This window comes from Hylaeus volcanicus, chromosome 9 (assembly GCF_026283585.1).
Source record: "Hylaeus volcanicus isolate JK05 chromosome 9, UHH_iyHylVolc1.0_haploid, whole genome shotgun sequence".
Lineage (NCBI taxonomy): Eukaryota > Metazoa > Arthropoda > Insecta > Hymenoptera > Colletidae > Hylaeus > Hylaeus volcanicus.
In genome coordinates this window covers 3,171,816-3,190,382 of record NC_071984.1, presented here as the reverse complement: position 1 = coordinate 3,190,382, position 18,567 = coordinate 3,171,816, and the positions used below count along the sequence as shown (strand labels likewise).

Sequence of the window (18,567 nt, the reverse complement as noted above, 5' to 3'; positions counted from 1 at the left end):
TACATTAGAAGGTGTCTAGGAGAGAGTGCAATTTTTGGAAAGGAAGTTCTCTTGAGAAGTGAGGAATATTCTCTAACACTAACAACTCCCCGTTACCATCCACTAGATATTGTTAACTTTTACTTCCTCTTTGGTATCACAAGAACAGTATTTACTCTTCGACTATTTATCAAAGTCTTAATAAGAATTCCATTGAAAATGAAAAAACTTTTTAAAAACTTGTAGTTATTTCTGTACTTTTACAGACTTTTGTTCATGTCTGACGATACTTCTCACCGAAGCCTTCGTCGAGATCGCTGAAACAAAAGTAAAAGTCGTACGAGCGTGTTGCAATTAACTAAACTATCGCGCGTAATTGTGGGCTTACTTTGAAATTCAGGTTCTATGTTGACGATATTTCCGATACTTTCTCTGGACGTTACCGCGACGGTCTTGCGATACGTCTTTGGCAAATGATCCACCGAGCGTTTAGTACTGGGACATTGACTGGACGTTGGCGATTGATCGGGTAACGGAACGGGAGGTAGCTCTATGTTTTTAGCTGCCAGAAGCTTTTTTATGTAAGCTTCAGCTTCCACGTGATTAATTGTAAATTCTGCGATGTCTTGCAAGACGATGGAATTTTGTTCTTGGATTTCCCGTAGTTCTACTTCTTTCTGCGTTGAACGTCGTTGTTATTAAAATAAGTTTGCTACGTACAGACTGCGGATCTTTATGCACGTTATAGGAAATTTGAATGTGCAAGAAAGTACAAAATCCAAACGATATGCAAGATGTTATAATATTTGTGGAATAAAATATATTCCTATTTAGATTCAATTTTTGTGAACACGTTCACGATGATTTTATTTTGCATAAATATCCGCAGTCTAGCTATGTATAAGTACTTCGTACAACGTACAAACCTCTTGTATCAATACCGTTTCGTTTCCCGTAGTTAAAAACATTTGTTGAATATCTTTCTGAGCGTTTCTCAAATTTTTGTCAGCTCTCGATATCTTTTCTTCCTGGTCGTGGATTTGCTGTTTCAGCTCCGTTAAATATTGATCTTTATTTTCTTTCGTTTCTCGAGCCTCGTCTATATCTTTAAGAATTTGGGCGTAATCGTTTTGCATTCTCTGTAAATCGTTCGTTAAGGATCGGAATTCATCCTGTTTTTCTTTTAGACTCTGTCTCGCATTCTGTAGCTCTCGGTCCAATTTCCTGTGTTCTTCTACTTTATCTTTATCTTGTTCATCCTCTGTTAATGTCGTCTTGTATTTGTCGTTGCAGACATTTATCAACCGTAGCGTATTTTCCATGGCTTGTATCTCGTGCTCCGCTTTCCTGATCGTTTCATCCAGTTTGTCACCTTGTTCTTGCAAAAGGTACCTCTCCTGCGCATTCTGGATCTTCAAATGGGTCGTATTTATGGGCGTGCCGTCCTCTTTGGTGCCTAATATAGCTGCCCCGTTTTCGTATCTTGTCTGCAATTGTTTGATTCGTATTTTCCTTTCCGAAATAGCGTTTCTTAACTCCGAGCATTCGTTGGCAGCAACCCTTTTCTGAACTACAAGGGAATCCTTCTGCACGGAGATCTCAGCCTTGCGTTCCCGTATCGCCTAAACAATCGTACAATAATTCTGACTTGTCACACTATTTTCAATATTACAGTATTTTCAATGCGTACTACTCCAACGAAGACTTACAGCTTCCAATTCTAGCCGATATCTTTTCAAATCATAAACATTATCCCCAAGATTAGAAACCATCTTTTCCATCTGCGAAACCTTGAGTCGTAAGATACTTTCTTCCACTTGTTTCTCTTCGAAACGATTTTGGGCAGACTTGAGTCGTTTCTCTCCTGCATCCATGAGAAGAACTAGATCTTGCCTTTTGTTTCTTAAATACTCTAATTGATTCTTGTTGCTTGCCATGCTGTTCGATATTTTTCTCATGTCGTACTGTACAATTAGAAAAATATGTTAAATATGAACTCGAAAGAGAAATGAAATTAATTTCACCTACCTCTAAGCTTGCAATTTGTTTTTGCAATAACTTTGACATGTCCATTTTTTCGTTTAAAGTGCTCTGCAGCTCCTCTATCTTTTGCTGTTTCCTTTCTGCTTCACCCTTGTCCTGCTCGTGCCCTCTCAATCTGTCCAATTTCATTTCAGCCTTTTGCACCTCGAATTCCACTTGGTACAATCGTTGTTTCTTTTCCTCCAACTCTTTCTCATGCTTGGCGTACAATTTATCCAAATGTTCCGACTTTTTACATTCGTTTTCGTACTGCGTCTTCAAAACTTTGCTCTCGTTCTCTAGTTGCTTTGCTTCATTTGTGATATGTAAGTTCGCAGCTTGGAGTTGATTGACTTCCTTGATCAACGCTACTTTCTTCTTCTCGTGTTCCTAAATATCACATTATATTAAAAGGCGTTTAAACAAAGGAATCGTTTAGAAGAATACCTCAATTATGCTTTCCAGTTCCTTCGCCTTCTCTTCGATATTCAACTTTTGACTATCGATGGCTTCCAACTTTCCAGTTAATTCGATCACTTGTTTCTCTAGCTTCTCTATTTTCGCATACTTGATCCGTGTTTCTGTCTCTTTCCGTTTTGTGTCAACTCGCACTTGTTCCACACGTTCAGTCAACTCTTTTGCAACGTTCTTCTGTATCGCAAGCTGCAATTTAAAAATTCAATGTTTCATCTTCATCCGAGAGTTCAAGTACTTGTTTCCTCTCGTACCTGGTTTTCGTACACATCAAACGTTTCCTTCAGTTTGCATTGTTCCTCTCTCATGTCGAAAAGCTTCTTCTCCAACACTTTAATCGATTGTTCCGCTTGTTTGTTATTCTCGGTTTGCTCCTTTAAAAAGTTTTCTGATTCCTCCAGTACGCTTTTCTCATTTTCTAAAGTCTCTCGCAATGTTTCAGTATTCTGAAGAGAAGAATAATTGCATAGAATAATTCCTAGTTATTCGTGGAATAAAATAACAATTTATATAGCAATAGATAAAATAGTGTGATGTTTTGGGTCTTACTCGAAGAACACTTTTGATATCATTATTTCTTTGCTGCAACATGATTACGCTCTCCTTCCATTGATTGAACATTTGTCGATAATCTGCTAATGCTTGGTCGTACAATCTACTCGTTCTATCAAGGATAATTTCCATTTCTTTCGCTTCGTTAGTTCTCTTAATAATTGCCTCTTGATAAGTCTGCAACTCTGTGCTAAGTTTCTGTCTTCGTAGCTCCAGTTCCTACGGTGTGAAAGGTAAACCGATTATCTGGTACTTCATACATTACAGAATCGATGCTTTCCTTCTATTTCTTTTAATTTATAATGTGCTCGTTATACTTTTATTCATCATAGTGTAATGTTCACTGCAAATACTCTATGTCTACTCACCTTATACTCCTTCGCATCCTCTTTCATGTATTGCTCGATCAATTGATTATTGTTCTCGTTTTGGTTTAACTTTTCCTCCAACTCGCGTAGACTCTGTTCGTCGTATTCAACCACTTTTTTAGAGGATTCTATCTTTTTAGTCAGTTTCTCCAATTCTTTCATGACCCCAGATACTGCCTCGTTAACTTTCTTCCATTCCTTTTGGAAATCTTGCGCCTCTCGACGTAGGCTCGTTTCGGTGTTGCAACTGAGTCTATAATGATGATTCTCTGTTTCAAGTTGAGTCGAATGAGTAGTTAAGAGTTTCTGATTTATATCTCGCTCCACTTTCAAATTCGAAATACGGTTCTTCATCATTCTCAGTCGTTCTTCCGTAGACTCCAGTTTTGCACTTAAACTCTTTTTCAGCTTCATTTTCCTCTCAATCTTTTCATGAAAATTCAAGCATTCCTTTAACAAGACTAGGAATAATTGTAAGTGGCCTAATAACATTGAGTGTATGTTTGCAAGCAAACGTAAGAAATCATGTGTACGTATGAAGGATCGTTTGTAAAATCTACTTTTGGCTTTTGTGTAGTTTATTTATCGGTGGATACTACTGTGCAACTATCTACAGCGACAATAATAAGGAAAACAAAGGCATGCGTACAATTTCAAAGGAAAACCAAATCAATACGAGTGACTATTACTTCTTCCTCCAGTTTTCGGTTCTCCTCATTCGCTATTGGTATTCGAAATCCATCATTCCACCCTAACTCGCTCAAAATTGTGTCTATATTGTTATTCATGGCCATGCTTATATCTTATTCTCTCATCAAAGGATTTCTTGATACACAAACTACAATACATGTGTATCTATAGAAAAAGTTTACAATTCGCTGTCATGACAACCATTCGGTGTCCTGTGAATCATGCTCAATTATAATCCTTGCGTGTCATCATTGATCTACGCTTAGTAAAATGGGACTTGTAAATTATTTGTACGCTGTAACAAACTAGCTGGGAATGTTATATTGAAGAATGATGCGTAGTGAAAACATTCCCTTGTCTATTAATAAATAGGGAACGCTGTCTCAAAAGGATAAACGCATGCATTAATGAATGCGACGTTTACTTTGAGGATCTTTTTACATAGCAGAATTCTAAATTCAAAAATGTAAATTTTAAGAAAAGAAATCCACTGGTTCAGGAGTTATCGAGCATTAACTCCAGTATATAGTCAAAGCGTAGATCAAATAAGCTTTATATTTTTTAAATTCTATCAATATCAACAGTTTAATGCAGTAAGCAAGAAAAAAATTACTGCAAGTATTATAAAATTACTATGATATTTATTACATTATCCAAGTTTATAGTGAAATGTATTTGAAGTCGTTTAAAGTATTTCAAATTTGCCGCCAGTACACGCGCATGCGCAGCACTAGTTCCATTGCGAACCAGCGAACGTCGTCGAAGCATGTGACAAGAATTTTGCTTTCATTACTCGAAATTCACATTGTCACCGTTTTCTGCAGAGAATTCCATAAAAATTCTGCGCATAATTTCGTCGATCGCAAGGTAGATACATATTTTATTAAAAATAAACCGTAGTTTCGATTTACGCGTCGCTAGCTCGGAAGATAACCTCACTTCTTCGTTGACGACGAACGAAATCTAATCTTTAACCTTTAACCTTTTGACTCTAATTTCAAAGAGTAATCAATGATAATAGTTCGGGATCTCGTGGAATAGTTGATTCATACACGTTACAAAATTCTATCGTCAATTGGTCACTTGAGAATTTCGATCAAAATCTATTTACAAGCAAACTAATAAATCAGCAATCATTAGAGGTGAAATTGAAAATTATATTAAAATCTTAAATTGAAAGCTCTCCATAGCTAGAGTTGGGTCTTTCGAGTATACTTAATTACCCCAGAAATACTCACTAAATTATTTTTAATATCGTAAGACACACGATGCCTGATATCACAGAAGTTTCGAGTAACAAAGTGTTCGGAGGATGGCAGAAAGTTTATTCTCACAACAGGTAAATTCATAGTTACGGCAGTCCCTGCTCTAACCAATAGCTTATCAACCGCACCAGTAAAAAGTTCCAATTTACTAAAGTAATAATTTATTGCATAGTACCGAACTACAATGTACAATGAATTTTGGAGTCTTCCTACCGCCGCAAGCAGAAGAAGGACCCGTACCAGTTATCTACTGGCTATCCGGTTTAACCTGTACGGAAGCTAATTTTATTCAGAAAGCTGGAGCGCAAAAGTATGCTTCCGAACATGGAGTAGCTTTAGTCGCACCCGATACAAGCCCTCGTAACCTTAATATACCAGGGGAAGACGACGACTGGGATTTCGGATCAGGTGCTGGCTTCTATGTGGACGCAACGAAGGAACCTTGGAAAACAAATTATAGAATGTATAGCTACGTTACCAAAGAACTTCCTGCTTTGATTAACGAGAAGTTTCCAATCTTGCCACACAAGCAGTCCGTAATGGGACACAGGTAAAACAGGAATATAATTTATGTAACGCTTTTTCATTCGCGGAAAGATGTAAACGAGACACTTTGTCGAAAGCATGGGTGGACACGGAGCTCTAATATGTGCTTTAAAAAATCCTGGATTGTACAAAACAGTGTCCGCTTTCGCGCCCATAAGTAATCCAATTTCGTGTCCATGGGGCAAGAAAGCTTTTGCTGGATACTTTGGTGAGGCGGAGGCTAGCACCATATGGAAAGATTGGGATGCCACGGAGCTAGCTAAGAAATACAATGGGCCTCCTTTGGATATTTTAATCGATCAGGTATCGTATCGCTATAACTGTTCAAAAAATAATTACGATAAACGTATGCTTCGTAATTCCAGGGAAAGGAAGATAAATTTTTGAAAGACGGACAATTATTGCCACAGAATTTGTTAACGGCTGCAAAGGATGCTAGGTTGTTGTTAGCCGTCAGATATCAAGAAGGTTACGATCATAGTTACTTCTTTATATCTACATTCATCGAAGATCATATCAAACATCATGCGAAATATCTTAAAACATAGTCGAAGGTATTTTACATTTCGTTTACCTTTTTTATGTTACGGTGAACACTGAAGGCACACTTTTATACGAAAAAGAAAATGGGTTTATACTGCGAACAGAATTAGAATAAACTTTGTAAATAAATTATTTCCGTAAGCACGGCGAGCTCGTCCAGTTTTCTCAGATTCCTAATTGTAAACAGACAAAAAAGTAAATGTATAAATAATTCTGCGCATCGTTTATGTATACAATTTTTACAGTTGTCGGTCGAAACGATCGTAGCGCGTGGACATTAATTTCACAGCGAGACATCAACGAGACCCAGGTGGTCCGCGCAATTCGTGCCAAAGCGTTAAAATCGGTTCACGTTTTTGCCATATGTTAGCGTTACCCCATGCTTGCCAAAACCTGCAACATAGAAAGAAACGTACAATTATTTCCTCGTTGTTCGAATGTACTAAATTTCTCTTACGTGTATGCTTACATTCCAAATAACACTCCACCCAAGTGGCCAGCATGATCGAAATATTGCCAGCGCAAAAGGCATCCCAAGATATCCAGGCTCATTATTGCTTTCAGTGCCTACTTACAAGCATTTCTATTATTTAACGTAACTACACAAAGAACCTCTATTTTAATTATAAAGATTATCGACGTACCATGCCCGCTGTGAATTTGTACATGGGAAGGAAAATGATGGAAAAATACGTATCCGGAAACTGAGTACATATAAATCCAAAGACACCCATCACTGCTCCAGACTGTATAAAGAAGAAACGATCAACGAACGTCGTTACATTTTCCAGCGAATAAATGAAAGAAAGTAGGCTCGACTTACGGCTCCCAGGGAAAGGCCTTGCAAACCAAACGTAACTTTGAATAAATTACTGGCGAAGCTAGACACCACGCCGCAAGTCAGATAAAGTGCCAGAAATTGTTCTTTACCCAACGCTGCGACAGCCAGAGAACTGAAACTGTGCAACGCGTACATATTGGCAGCTAAGTGTAGGAACGAGTAATGGGAGAACGACGACAACAGCATCGGCCAACATACCGCACCTTTGTTCGAATCATAAAATAACATCTTTCCCAATCTATGCTACAGTTTCGTCATAAGAGAATGTGTAACTTACGGGAAGCAGGATTAGTGCAGAAATATTGTACCATTGTCTTCTGGAATACTGGGAGACGCCACGCAAGAAACACCATGACGTTTAGGAAACATATAGACATAAATATCTTTCTTCCCTCCGCTAAATTTTTCCACCAAATTTCCATATCGTGTCTCCATCCTGTTCGCTGAACGTAATCCATATTTTAATAGTGTCTATTATCTTGCGAGCGTATATATGTATATGTTTTGTTATACAAACGCGTATTTTCAACGGGTTATAGTGGTTAATGATCCTGTAGGTTCTTTCTCTGATACGCTCGTATTCCCAAATGGCAGCTGCGACGAATGTCGTTCCACTAAACTGACATGATGAAAACGGTGAAACTTATGGCATAAGAAACGTGTCTTATGCTTGAATTGAATCGATACAAATGAAATTTCTATTTCGTCAACTGTTCGGTTCTGCATTAGGACAACTTTCTATTATCGTTCGCTTACCACAACTGTAAAAGCGAATGGTTTTAACATTTTAGAAAAATGTAAGGGTCCTCTTTCGACGTAATCCTTCGTAAAGGACTCTTCCGATACTCTCGTTCTGCCTCTCAACTTTTTAAAATTTCTAGTCTGTCTGTATATCTCATCCGTACGCAATTTTGGTTTGCGATGCAGAGTGCTGAAGACGCTGGAAAATACGACAAAATTGTTATTCCATTTACAATAATCTTGGTTCGTCTTTATAGTTACCCCAAGTGTCTTACCATTTGCATACGCTATCGCCTAAGTATAAAAACGGTCTGACAGCCATATTACTAACAATTTAAGTATCGCAGGAATAAATAATGGATCATATGCTGCTACAAGATGCGCTCATATAGAGAAAACAAAGATAACTTCAACGAAATTGAGATATTCCTCGGACAAACATCAACCTGTAAAAAGCATGAAAGATGTAACGGGGTTTTATTAGATAATTTATAGCTAATTGTTATGAATTTATAGTACATTGGAACTTTGATCAAATTTCTCGGTATCAGTAATGCTTTTGTTGCGTATTACATTTGTGCAATTTATTTGGCACACTCCTTTAATATTATATGGTGTACATAGTATGGTAAATCAATCGAAACTAACTGAAGGAAATTAGTCGAGAAGAAAAAATTAAAATAAATAAAACTAGGGTTACCATTACCATTCCTGGATGATAAGATCACGAGCACGAGGAAAACACAGAGTGCAATTTCAAAGAGGCGAAACTCTTATAAAAATCTGTAATGTTTACGTTTGCAATTGCACATAACTTTAGTGAAGGGAATTTATGGCATCCCTGGTCCATAGTAATCGCAAGCGAAAGATTATTGCACAAAAAAGAAAAAAATATACCTAATATACTCTGAAAATTTCATTCCCATATTCCAGCAAGTAAGATTTTTATTTAAACAATCACACTCGTATGTATAGTAGTGGACGCATTGTAACCATTGGTGGATTGCAAAACGTAACAAATCTATAACAAAAAATTAGATATTCGAAGCGTTGATACTCTAAAAGTTTGTTTTGAAACATATAATCATATTTTCAATTGTAGTCCCGTTTAAATTTCCCGCCGTAAATTGGCTACGCAAGATGGCCGACCGCTTGGCTTCGTACCCATTGCCGGGAGCATAAACTGTACAGGATTGTACGATAATTAATTTTGGGGATTAATTTTGCTTACAACATTCTTAATTGTGCTTTTATAAATAATAATATAAAGACTGTTTAGAATTGAGTATAGAAATGTTACTAGGATATGTTACTAGGATAGTAATAACTAGACTGTAGATTTTTATAAATGTGCAAGAAATTACAAAATGCAAACAATATGCAAGAATACAAAAAAAGATTGAAGGTAAAGTTCATGTTATAACATTCGCAGAATAAAATAAATTCCTATTTAGGTTGAATTTTATTTTGGATACCGATCCGCAGTCTAGTAATAACTGGTGTAGGAAATCACTAGCTTGGCCTGAAAATCTAGTTAGAAACCTAGTTCTAAACATGTTTAAAATCTAATTCCATCTAATCGACAATGTTTAAAAGTTTATTCTCAAACGTATGAGCATATTTTCAGTTATAGTAATTATAGTATTATTATTTTCTCACCAGAACGAAGAGAATTTATCGATTTATTTTACGCGGCGATTTATGTCCCTAGAAACTTAAAGGCTGATCTCCAAACGAGACATACAGTCAGTGTAATAAGTATTCGTACAGGAACCATTTATTTTAAATGGGGTGCTGTACGAATACTTTTTACGCTGACCGTAGGCTCAGAAATCGAGTTCGAGTTAGCCACGTGTTCGTTCGTTCGTGGTTTCGAATGGCGACATCCAACACCACCTATCGGAGACCAGTGACGTAATTTTATATGTGTCACGAATTTCGCAAACAATTAATTCGTCTTCGTTCATCCTCGCTTTTCTTGTTTCTTCGAAGCAATTCGAAGTCGTAGATATATATTTTTCTACAAAGCTCGCACAGTGTTCGAGCGAATGATTTACGATAATACATTCAAGTAATGTACATACACGATGTCGAGCACGTTTAAAAACTCGACGATTTATTTATAAACGGTTAATGTAAAATAAAATGCCGAACTAATATGTGAATTCGCGAGTTATGTTGCGATAGTCTCATCGTTTTGTCAATATGGATTTTGGGACTTTGTTGACCGTAGCACAGAAGAACGAAAATGTCAAACAGGTTATTAAATTCTTTCAATACGATCTCATCTCATTTCTAAAAAAAGAGCACACTGTTTTAATTGTCTTTTATTTCTCGTAGCCGATTGCCTGTTATCAAACGAAATTCGCTCCGCCAAAGAAATCAGCGAAACAGAGTAAGAATCTTTCGGAGAATATCAAGAAATTCTTGGCCCGCAAAGAAGAGGAAGAGAAACAGAAAGTTCTAGAAGAAAAGAAGAAAAGGGAGGTACGACGCAACCTGCTTCTTCTTCGCAAACGAATCTTTGTTACGCATCGATTTTTCTTTAATGTAATTTTCATCCTTAGAATTTATTGGCGTTACGCGATCACAGAGCACAAAGTCGTATAAGCAAACATTTGAAAGTATGCAAGGCGGCGAACAAGGCTGTATTGGAAGATGCGATCGACAATGAGAACACAGCTGTTACAATGGCAGGTACGTTTATCGTTATGTAATTGAAGTATACCTTTAATGTAAGAATACATCGTAGGAATTCTATCGAAACAAAGTTTCTTTTACAAGCGGTATGAAGTTTTTAATAAGAAACTTAAAGTTACTTTGAAAAAGTTTGTAACACTTGATTTTTTTCATTGATGTCCGAGTAAGTAACTTTTTGTTCCTTTCAGGCCCCTCTCAACCCGACGAAGACGATTACGGTTACGTGTCGCAGGAGGCTTCGGCGTTTTATAACCAATTAATGAATAAGTATAACAATGCACCTCCCCAAAAACCACTTTTCAACGACAGTGGGAAGAGGACGATAAAGGATATCGCGTCTACAAAGGTAGAGAAAGCTGCAACGCTGCCACTATACCAATCATTAGGAACAATAAGAGGCATTCTTTACAATATTTCATTTCCTCGCGTCTAATGTAAACGCAAACGATATTCTCTTATTGTTAAAAGTCTATCGTATGATTCATTCGTATAAGTAAAATTCATTCGACGACAAAGGTAATACGACTCCTGAAGCAATGTTATTCTTCTCTGAAATATCCACTGGGTGATCCTCGTAGAATCTCGAAACGAAATTGCTCTGTCACTCTATCTACTCTTTGCGCAAATGTAAAAGTTGAACAAATTTCAGTAAACGCATGTACATGGTGTTCGGCTTAAATTGGAATGGTTCGAAACACTCTGTACACGCCGGTTCCTTCTGGAAACTTTTTTCCATATTCAACCTTCTTAGTTATCGCGTACTTGCTCGTTCTTGCTCCGAGTGCAGCGTTCTCACGAAAGCTAATATTTTTCAGAAACTGAGGGTGCTAGAGCAATTTTACTTCCGGATTCGTGTTTGAGACGACAGACTGCAAGGGCCACCAAGTGGGTATCGCAGATCAGAGAGAAGAATTCCCATTTCTTGAACGGCGTAATTTTATTTTACGTAGTAACAGTAGTAAAAGGTTTACGTTGCAGTTGCCTCTTGGATAATTTAATGTCATACGTATGATAAATTAATATTATACCCATAAGTTGTGTCGCCAAATGTAGAGAACCATTTACTATCGTACAATTCTAGTCGTAGTAAAAATTATAGTAAAAATAAATTAGTTGAACCACTTCTCCTCGAGTCCTGTTAAGACCGACTGTGATTGCAGGATAGAGTTAAGCAGGCCTTGAAACAACAAGAAATAGAGGAAGCCTTGGGGCATCGTCGGAAAAGAAAATTGACTGCCAAGGATACGGATGCTGAGCCCGAAGAGAAAGTTGAGAAGGTTGAGAGAATTGTGGAAGACGAGAGGAAAGAAAAGGAGGAGAAGCCCAAGCACAAGAAGAAATCCCTGCCACCGCCCATGGATTTCAACGAGCTACTTAAAATCGCTGAGAAAAAGCAGCACGAACCAATTCTAATCGATGTGAAACCGAAGGTTGAGAAACCAGAGAGATTGATGACGAAGAAACAGATGATGGAGTACACGAAGGAGAGAGAATGGAGAGAAAAGAAAGAGCAACGTGTTAAGGATGGTAGTGCGACTAACAAAGAAGGAAACACTGCTATATCCAATAAATCAAACAAAATGCAAGATTGTCGTAACAATAATAACAGAATATCTAAATCGTCTGAAAATAATAACAACAACAACAACAACAACATTAATAATAATAATAATAATAAAGCTTGTGCAAAAGCAGCAACAGGAACACAGTCTTCCCCTTTTAAAAAGAATGTGGAGAAACCTCATGAAAATAAATCCAACGCAAGCAAGTCCAACAATTCAAGATCATCGGAGAAGGATGTGCTTCTGGAGGAGCGTAGAAAGTTGGAAGCGGAAAAGAGAAAATTAGAGGAGATGCGACGATCTATAGAAGAAGAGAAGAAGAAGCTGCAGCTAAGTAAAAGTAAGATTCACGACGTGAAGCATAACGCATCGGAGAAGTGCGCGTCGAAGTCGAAGATTCCAGAACAGAAGAGTGCCCCGAAGAGTGACAGACAGAAAGAATCTCCAGCGTCGAGTGCTGCGAGATCTTTTACTGCTCCAACGACGAATGGGAAAGTTGCGAAACAGGTTTCGCCAAGGGATCACAAACCGATGAGACCCAAGCCCATGCTTCCTTCGAAGGAGCAGAAGAAATCGTTGGTTGTTCATAAACGTAAGTATCCCTACGTTTTCTTTGTAACTCGTTAGAATAATTTCTTCTTGTTCGTTGACTCTATGGTGGAGTTTTCAGGGCGCATACACGACGAGAACGAAGAGGAGTACGACTCGGAACTCGATGATTTCATCGACGATGGAGTCGAGGATGAAGCCGAAGACTACAGTAAATACATAAGCGAGATATTCGGTTACGATAAAAGTAAATACAAGTATGGGAACAACGACGACGACGACGCAGCGATGGAGAGTAGTTTTGCGCAGCAACTTAAGGAAGAATATGTGTCGACTAAAATAGGTAAACAAAGCGAATTGCTCGAGTAATTCTATTCGGAATAAGAAATTCAATGATACATATATTTCTAGGTATTATGGAGGATTTAGAAGATATGCGCATGGAAGCCTTGGAAAAGAAACGGAAAGCTCTCTTGAAAAAAAAGATAAAAAACTAACCGTAATATATCGTTTATATATTTTCAGTTTGTTCGAATAAATTATGTGGATTCAGTGTGTGAGGAATCATCCTTGCCCTTGTACCACGATCGATGTTGAATTCGAAGCGATAGCATGAAAGCGATTGCTACTTTTTTTTTTGATCGATTAAAGAAATAATATCGAGGCTACTTATTTTTATTAATTCGCACTATCGATAATACACATATTATATACATAAAAATCATATTCGGTTACAATGTAAAATATAATATAAATAAGAAAGTATCAATATTCTGTACACTTTCTTTACAATGATTATCGAATTCTTAATACGTAATAGGTACAATTATATAAAGTGGTCCGTTTAGGTGTTGCGTATCTATGCCTATGTGTCTATTAGGCACAACAACCTCGAGGACCATTGGACCGATTTAGGCGAAACTTTTCACCGCTAGAAATTACAAGTATCGTCTCATACTTGAAACAAAGGCTACGTTAACGCTGAACCAGCAACTTTGAACAAGCAAACGTCATTCGCGCGGGCGGAAGTTGTAAACAAAAGCCAGTATATTATAAATAACCTATTTGGAATTGCTAGAAATAAAAGCTTTGGATATCATTGCATCATAGGGTGGTCCTTATTTCAATGACTTCCAAAATCTGTTACGCACCCCCTAAATACCTTCCAAATACAGAAGAAGATATACCTGTAAAATTTGGTTTAATGTAAACGGAAAATACATAGATTGTTTTCAATCCATTACTTTTATTTTCATAACTCGGGTAAAAATTGATGAAATGATTTGAAATTTAGTTATTACTAGTAACAGGAAGAAGCCTCACAAATTTCAAATTTTTATCTCAATTATTTCCTTATATATCAGCCTAGTAAATATGAAATTTTCTCTGCTTGAAATATTTTTGTAATATTATTTTAAATGTTCCATGAAACAAAAGTTCTTGTTCAGGTTATACAAGAGGTTAGTATATCAAAGTTCTTCTTAAAGAAAAATTTATATTCTAAGCATTTATGATAGTATTAAAAAAATATTTCAAGTAAAGAGAATAGCTTAATATTTACTGGGCCGATACACAAGAAAATAATTGAGGTACAAACTTGAAATTGTTAGGGCTTTTTCCTATCGTTACAAGTAACAACTCTGGTAAATTTCAAATAATTTCATTAATTCGTGTATTTCTTATTTATAACACGTGTTAATATTAATATTGAGAGCTCAAACTTTGCAGGAATTTCGTTGTATGTATCTGCAAGATATATCTGAGGGTGTGTCATTCAAATAAAGACCAGTCTAATGTATTATCAAACTCGTTACGAAAGAACTAGCAAGAAAATTAACATCCTTTCTCCTGGAGCTCAGAAATTGTATTACTTGTATATACAAGTAACAATTTGGCATGGTACGTTTGAAAGTACAAGAATAATGTATACGTATATTATTTGAAGTCCAATACAGTCAGTCAACTTTGTTTGTTACTTAATTATCGTGTTACAGAGATCATGTATGTCATAATTTGCTCATATAATTATAAAAATTCACACTTGATTTAATCACAATTTAGCTACGTAGTAACATTTGGATAAACATCCATGATGCATGGATGCAACTTGAATTACGTTTCAGGTACTTAATACAATTACTTTCCAATTATGTAACGTTCACGTTCACATAATTTCTAATCAATCTTGAATTGTATTTTAGATCTTGTCGCTTCTAATGTTTCTAATTTGTAGGAGAAACAAGCGTTTTCATAACTCTTCGATGTGAGACTTTAATAGTTTGTGTTGGGTAAAAATGTCCGGAGAGCCAGATGGAGGAAATATATGAGTTAATATGGCATAGTAGTGAAACCCAGCTGCTGCAGCGACAAGAAGATGCCAGATTGCATGCGCGCACGGTATACGACCATCGGATTTAAAGAACACCAGGCCAAACACGTAAATAATTCCTCCCAGTTTTAGTTCGGTAATATTGTAATAACTATTCTGCAAGCATTAGCGTACGAAACGTTTCAAACTCGAATGATTATTCTCACAGTAATCGTACAAGACGTTACACTACTTCAAACATAATACTCGAAGCATAATCGTGTACTTACATTATTGATAATTGCAACGCTAGGACCAATTCCTATAAATAAATAAAAAATAGTTTCCAGCATTTTGTATCGTTCGTGGAAGACTTGCTGATAAAGTATTCCCACTATCGCCATGATCCAGACAACATAGCGCATAGAGTGCAGCAACTCATCGTCTGGGAAGTAGTCTACGTTCAACCAAGGAAAATAGCTGGCTGCTATGAAAACGTAAATCATAGCGCGATCACAGCGATGCAGGGCGTCCTTCAGTTGCCTGTAATATAAATTAACGTTAAACAACGTCCGCGCCATTAAACAAAATGGTTGCTTACGAGTACCTGTTGTAATTGTAGTAATGTACGCTGTGGAAAAATGTGGACACTGCGAAAACAAGAATCAAAGATGTACCATATACACAAGCTGACACCAATTGTGTCTTAGTCGTAGAACGTTGGACGAGCTCTAAACCACCCATGATGGATGGCACCACCCAAATCCCATGAGTAGCCACATTTGCTACATGTTCTATGGGGGTAGGTGTGTACGCTTCATTTGTACATGCTCGTGGATTCATCCATTGTATTCTGTAAAAATTTAACAGCTTTACGTGGTACGTCTTCTCTCTCCTTTTTAATGCTTACTTTTCTTTATCATCTAAAGCGTTTATTAACTGTTCAACTGATCGCAGGCTTGTAAACATCTTTTAAGTTATAAAAGAGAAAGCTAGTTGCAAAATTAATATAAAATTTCATCCTCCATCTGTGTTTAGCCAAGAAAGTTCTTTGATGCTGTTAGTGACTACGCTACATAAATGATGGTTGAAAATTTGTTAGATTTCTAATTTTGTATGTTAGCGGTATAAATTATTCTCATTCTTTTTTCAGCTGGTCTATACGGTTAGTAGAAACAATTAAATCGTTGAGATTTTATGGTTTCGAGGGGCAAAGTATTTGAGGAACGAAGAAGTAATATCTGAAATGTGTTATTGCATATTGTAGCATGTGAATATGCATGCTACAGTACAGGCTTAGCAATCCTGAGATACCCCAACTATTTTCTTGCAGCGTCTACTGCTCTTTAGTGCTGATTCAGAGTTCCTGGAACGATAAATTGTTACGCAATAACTTGTCTAGCAGTATGTAGTAAATGTGGATGTTTCTAAACACGAGGTTATAACTGCTATCACTGTTTACGCGTAGTTTGAACAAAAACATTGAAACTAAGCGATATAATGAACCTTTGTATTAGTCTAGCATCGTGAGCTAAGGTCAAGTTCCACTTAAAAGATGAATATCAAATATTTGTAGAAAGTAGCAGGTGTTACTGAATCTTCTACAAGAAAGAGAAGTAGACGTTCGCAGAAGGTGGACAACGGTATCGTACAACCTGTTTGAATCTTGATTACTAGAATCCGAAGAGCAAAGAAGTAAATACAGATAAAGAAAAGAGAAAATAGCACCTACACCCTATAAAAGGTTGCAATAGAAGGTGACGCAATGCATTAGATTCTTGTAGATTCTTATTACTTGGTTTCATAAGCCATTGCATAGAAGTTACAAAAGATAACTGGTTGTTTTTTCTAGTAAAAAGTTACAATAGATAAACTGAGATTTCTGATTGACCCGGAACATCTACAGAGTTAGCAGTATACTTCTTGAAAATAACAGCACGTACACAACTTAATTATTTTATCTAGGAGTCAATGAATTACAATTTCTTTATTCACAAATGCAACTGTTTATATTGCTTTAGATAAACAGCGTCTCGTAAACAACGCGATTACGAATGTGATTGTGAATTACTTGCTCGCATATCTGCGTACCTCTTTACAACTTTTATTCATTCTTATTCGCTCTCGGTGTACTTCTTACAATTTCGCATTAAACATTACATGAATTTTTAGGTGAGAATATGTACAATACGTACTTGTCAATTTACATTCGATGATAACATTCTGGATGGTCCGAAGTATCGTAAGGATTCGATTGTTCAGTGTTCCGTGCGACTTGGATGCTCCATTTTTACGAGATTATGCATTCTTGTTCGCTTACAAGCAGTACAGCGGTACATTCCATTTAAACACGTTTAATTAGAATACTCGGTACATGCGAAACTTTAATTTTACAGGCAAACGGAATGAAATCAAAGAGTATATGTAGTACACACGTAGGAAAATTATCGGGATGAAACGACAGGAGTTTACGACAAGAAAATCTTTGAAGTTTCCAAGTATGACGAAAGTTTGAAACATGGAATACAACAAAAACAAAGAGATTAAGCACACTCTTCAGTTTTGGAGTACGGAAAATTTGGAGCCATTCGAGTTACATAAAGGATTGTTAAGGCTTAGGCTATAGAAAAGTTACACCGTACGAAATAACATGCTATGGAGGAACTAAAAGTTTTATTAATTAGAATCACTTTACAAATAGAGTTAGGAAATACAAGTTACGCTTCGTATCTACAAGTACATGTATCATGCAACAATTAGATACATAATCAATCCGTATCTAAATACAAATGTTACTGTGGACAATCATTGTTGGATAACTGAGGAGATGAAGCGAGTTAATATCGAATCGATACTGTACAGATTAATGTTCGTTAATTATTATTAGTCGTTATATCTTACGCTTTGATGCGTTGAACGTCTAAAATATTTTTTATTGGCGCCGCAATTAGCTGTGGAAGACTAGAGGTGTCCATGGCGTATCCTCGGTAGCTCAACGAAAAAATAATTGACCGCGCGAGGTGTCGGATGTCAGCTATCCGATTAAAAATCCCAACGAGACACTCGGCCGTCCACTTAACTCCATGCCTTACATAATCTAATTACTCGCGCGTAACGCTAAAACAGATGTTAAAAAAGATTTGTAAACGGCCCGACGAAATCTGTCATTCGCTCGGACGTACTCGGACGCTACCGACGTGGACCTTGTCAGAAATCTACGGATCTACTGAAATGCGGTTCCCACGTTCGGTGAGATTAATCGGAGAGATTCTCTGCCCGTCTTTCTCCATCTCTCCCTCTCTCTCTCTTTCGTTGCACCGATAAAAGAGGGAACTGCAAGCGCGACCGTGATAAGATACCGAGGGTAATTTGCGAAGTAGAGAAAATAGTAAAATTAGGAATGAAGATATTTTTCTTATTCTATCGT

At 36.9% G+C, this 18,567-nt stretch overlaps 5 protein-coding genes across 12 annotated transcripts; 2 read left to right on the top strand and 3 right to left on the bottom strand.

Moving 5' to 3' along the window:
- Nucleotides 1-92: 92 nt before the first annotated feature.
- On the bottom strand, nucleotides 93-4,661 carry LOC128881927 (coiled-coil domain-containing protein 39-like). 3 transcript variants are annotated; one of them, XM_054133371.1, is made up of 10 exons: nucleotides 4,085-4,661; nucleotides 3,396-3,821; nucleotides 3,025-3,246; nucleotides 2,730-2,921; nucleotides 2,449-2,664; nucleotides 2,008-2,391; nucleotides 1,689-1,943; nucleotides 906-1,601; nucleotides 368-656; nucleotides 93-296 (listed from the first exon to the last, which is right to left on the bottom strand). In XM_054133371.1, the coding sequence occupies exons 1-10, from the start codon at nucleotides 4,187-4,189 to the stop codon at nucleotides 226-228; spliced, it is 2,856 nt and encodes a 951-aa protein (XP_053989346.1). In that variant the 5' UTR covers nucleotides 4,190-4,661; the 3' UTR covers nucleotides 93-225. The 3 variants fall into 3 exon arrangements, with proteins under 3 accessions (XP_053989346.1, XP_053989347.1, XP_053989345.1); XM_054133372.1 differs by having other exon boundaries at nucleotides 93-656; nucleotides 4,045-4,661; XM_054133370.1 differs by having other exon boundaries at nucleotides 93-656.
- A 147-nt stretch (nucleotides 4,662-4,808) lies between these two features.
- On the top strand, nucleotides 4,809-6,587 carry LOC128881929 (S-formylglutathione hydrolase). 2 transcript variants are annotated; one of them, XM_054133377.1, is made up of 5 exons: nucleotides 4,809-4,952; nucleotides 5,347-5,424; nucleotides 5,523-5,900; nucleotides 5,974-6,199; nucleotides 6,262-6,587. In XM_054133377.1, the coding sequence occupies exons 2-5, from the start codon at nucleotides 5,354-5,356 to the stop codon at nucleotides 6,442-6,444; spliced, it is 858 nt and encodes a 285-aa protein (XP_053989352.1). In that variant the 5' UTR covers nucleotides 4,809-4,952; nucleotides 5,347-5,353; the 3' UTR covers nucleotides 6,445-6,587. The 2 variants fall into 2 exon arrangements, with proteins under 2 accessions (XP_053989352.1, XP_053989353.1); XM_054133378.1 differs by having other exon boundaries at nucleotides 4,828-4,952; nucleotides 5,276-5,424.
- A 48-nt stretch (nucleotides 6,588-6,635) lies between these two features.
- On the bottom strand, nucleotides 6,636-8,967 carry LOC128881928 (presenilins-associated rhomboid-like protein, mitochondrial). 3 transcript variants are annotated; one of them, XM_054133374.1, is made up of 9 exons: nucleotides 8,728-8,967; nucleotides 8,297-8,467; nucleotides 8,037-8,220; nucleotides 7,798-7,899; nucleotides 7,558-7,723; nucleotides 7,263-7,483; nucleotides 7,084-7,185; nucleotides 6,909-7,006; nucleotides 6,636-6,832 (listed from the first exon to the last, which is right to left on the bottom strand). In XM_054133374.1, exons 2-9 carry the CDS (start codon nucleotides 8,341-8,343, stop codon nucleotides 6,736-6,738), a joined length of 1,017 nt encoding a protein of 338 aa, XP_053989349.1. In that variant the 5' UTR covers nucleotides 8,344-8,467; nucleotides 8,728-8,967; the 3' UTR covers nucleotides 6,636-6,735. The 3 variants fall into 3 exon arrangements, with proteins under 3 accessions (XP_053989349.1, XP_053989350.1, XP_053989348.1); XM_054133375.1 differs by having other exon boundaries at nucleotides 8,722-8,750; XM_054133373.1 differs by lacking the exon at nucleotides 8,728-8,967 and adding an exon at nucleotides 8,541-8,715.
- A 960-nt stretch (nucleotides 8,968-9,927) lies between these two features.
- LOC128881810 (protein SPT2 homolog) lies at nucleotides 9,928-13,385 on the top strand. The gene is made up of 7 exons (XM_054133140.1): nucleotides 9,928-10,280; nucleotides 10,362-10,508; nucleotides 10,589-10,718; nucleotides 10,910-11,067; nucleotides 11,882-12,875; nucleotides 12,954-13,175; nucleotides 13,244-13,385. Exons 1-7 carry the CDS (start codon nucleotides 10,227-10,229, stop codon nucleotides 13,327-13,329), a joined length of 1,791 nt encoding a protein of 596 aa, XP_053989115.1. The 5' UTR covers nucleotides 9,928-10,226; the 3' UTR covers nucleotides 13,330-13,385.
- Nucleotides 13,386-13,491: 106 nt separating this feature from the next.
- Nucleotides 13,492-18,459, bottom strand: LOC128881811 (monocyte to macrophage differentiation factor 2). 3 transcript variants are annotated; one of them, XM_054133143.1, is made up of 5 exons: nucleotides 18,323-18,459; nucleotides 18,042-18,257; nucleotides 15,748-15,993; nucleotides 15,431-15,683; nucleotides 13,492-15,317 (listed from the first exon to the last, which is right to left on the bottom strand). In XM_054133143.1, exons 2-5 carry the CDS (start codon nucleotides 18,113-18,115, stop codon nucleotides 15,081-15,083), a joined length of 810 nt encoding a protein of 269 aa, XP_053989118.1. In that variant the 5' UTR covers nucleotides 18,116-18,257; nucleotides 18,323-18,459; the 3' UTR covers nucleotides 13,492-15,080. The 3 variants fall into 3 exon arrangements, with proteins under 3 accessions (XP_053989118.1, XP_053989119.1, XP_053989117.1); XM_054133144.1 differs by having other exon boundaries at nucleotides 17,336-18,440; XM_054133142.1 differs by having other exon boundaries at nucleotides 18,042-18,438.
- Nucleotides 18,460-18,567: the final 108 nt, after the last annotated feature.

What these genes read in the sequence shown, in the direction of transcription:
- LOC128881927 (XM_054133370.1), bottom strand. Translation starts at nt 4,189, where the DNA reads ATGGCCATGAATAACAATATAGACACAATTTTGAGCGAGTTAGGGTGG. An exon ending in AGGATGCGAAGGAGTATAAG is followed by an intron (nt 3,247 to 3,395) that starts GTGAGTAGACAT and finishes TTCACACCGTAG; the next exon opens with GAACTGGAGCTACGAAGACA. An exon ending in AACAAATTGCAAGCTTAGAG is followed by an intron (nt 1,944 to 2,007) that starts GTAGGTGAAATT and finishes CTAATTGTACAG; the next exon opens with TACGACATGAGAAAAATATC.
- LOC128881929 (XM_054133377.1), top strand. Translation starts at nt 5,354, where the DNA reads ATGCCTGATATCACAGAAGTTTCGAGTAACAAAGTGTTCGGAGGATGG. An exon ending in CAGTCCGTAATGGGACACAG is followed by an intron (nt 5,901 to 5,973) that starts GTAAAACAGGAA and finishes CTTTGTCGAAAG; the next exon opens with CATGGGTGGACACGGAGCTC. An exon ending in TGGATATTTTAATCGATCAG is followed by an intron (nt 6,200 to 6,261) that starts GTATCGTATCGC and finishes TCGTAATTCCAG; the next exon opens with GGAAAGGAAGATAAATTTTT.
- LOC128881928 (XM_054133374.1), bottom strand. Translation starts at nt 8,343, where the DNA reads ATGGCTGTCAGACCGTTTTTATACTTAGGCGATAGCGTATGCAAATG. An exon ending in ATAACCCGTTGAAAATACGC is followed by an intron (nt 7,724 to 7,797) that starts GTTTGTATAACA and finishes GATTACGTTCAG; the next exon opens with CGAACAGGATGGAGACACGA. An exon ending in AAGGCCTTTCCCTGGGAGCC is followed by an intron (nt 7,186 to 7,262) that starts GTAAGTCGAGCC and finishes TTCTTTATACAG; the next exon opens with TCTGGAGCAGTGATGGGTGT.
- LOC128881810 (XM_054133140.1), top strand. Translation starts at nt 10,227, where the DNA reads ATGGATTTTGGGACTTTGTTGACCGTAGCACAGAAGAACGAAAATGTC. An exon ending in AGAACGAAAATGTCAAACAG is followed by an intron (nt 10,281 to 10,361) that starts GTTATTAAATTC and finishes TATTTCTCGTAG; the next exon opens with CCGATTGCCTGTTATCAAAC. An exon ending in ATATGTGTCGACTAAAATAG is followed by an intron (nt 13,176 to 13,243) that starts GTAAACAAAGCG and finishes ATATATTTCTAG; the next exon opens with GTATTATGGAGGATTTAGAA.
- LOC128881811 (XM_054133143.1), bottom strand. Translation starts at nt 18,115, where the DNA reads ATGGACACCTCTAGTCTTCCACAGCTAATTGCGGCGCCAATAAAAAAT. An exon ending in CATTACTACAATTACAACAG is followed by an intron (nt 15,684 to 15,747) that starts GTACTCGTAAGC and finishes TTTATATTACAG; the next exon opens with GCAACTGAAGGACGCCCTGC. An exon ending in GCGTTGCAATTATCAATAAT is followed by an intron (nt 15,318 to 15,430) that starts GTAAGTACACGA and finishes TAATGCTTGCAG; the next exon opens with AATAGTTATTACAATATTAC.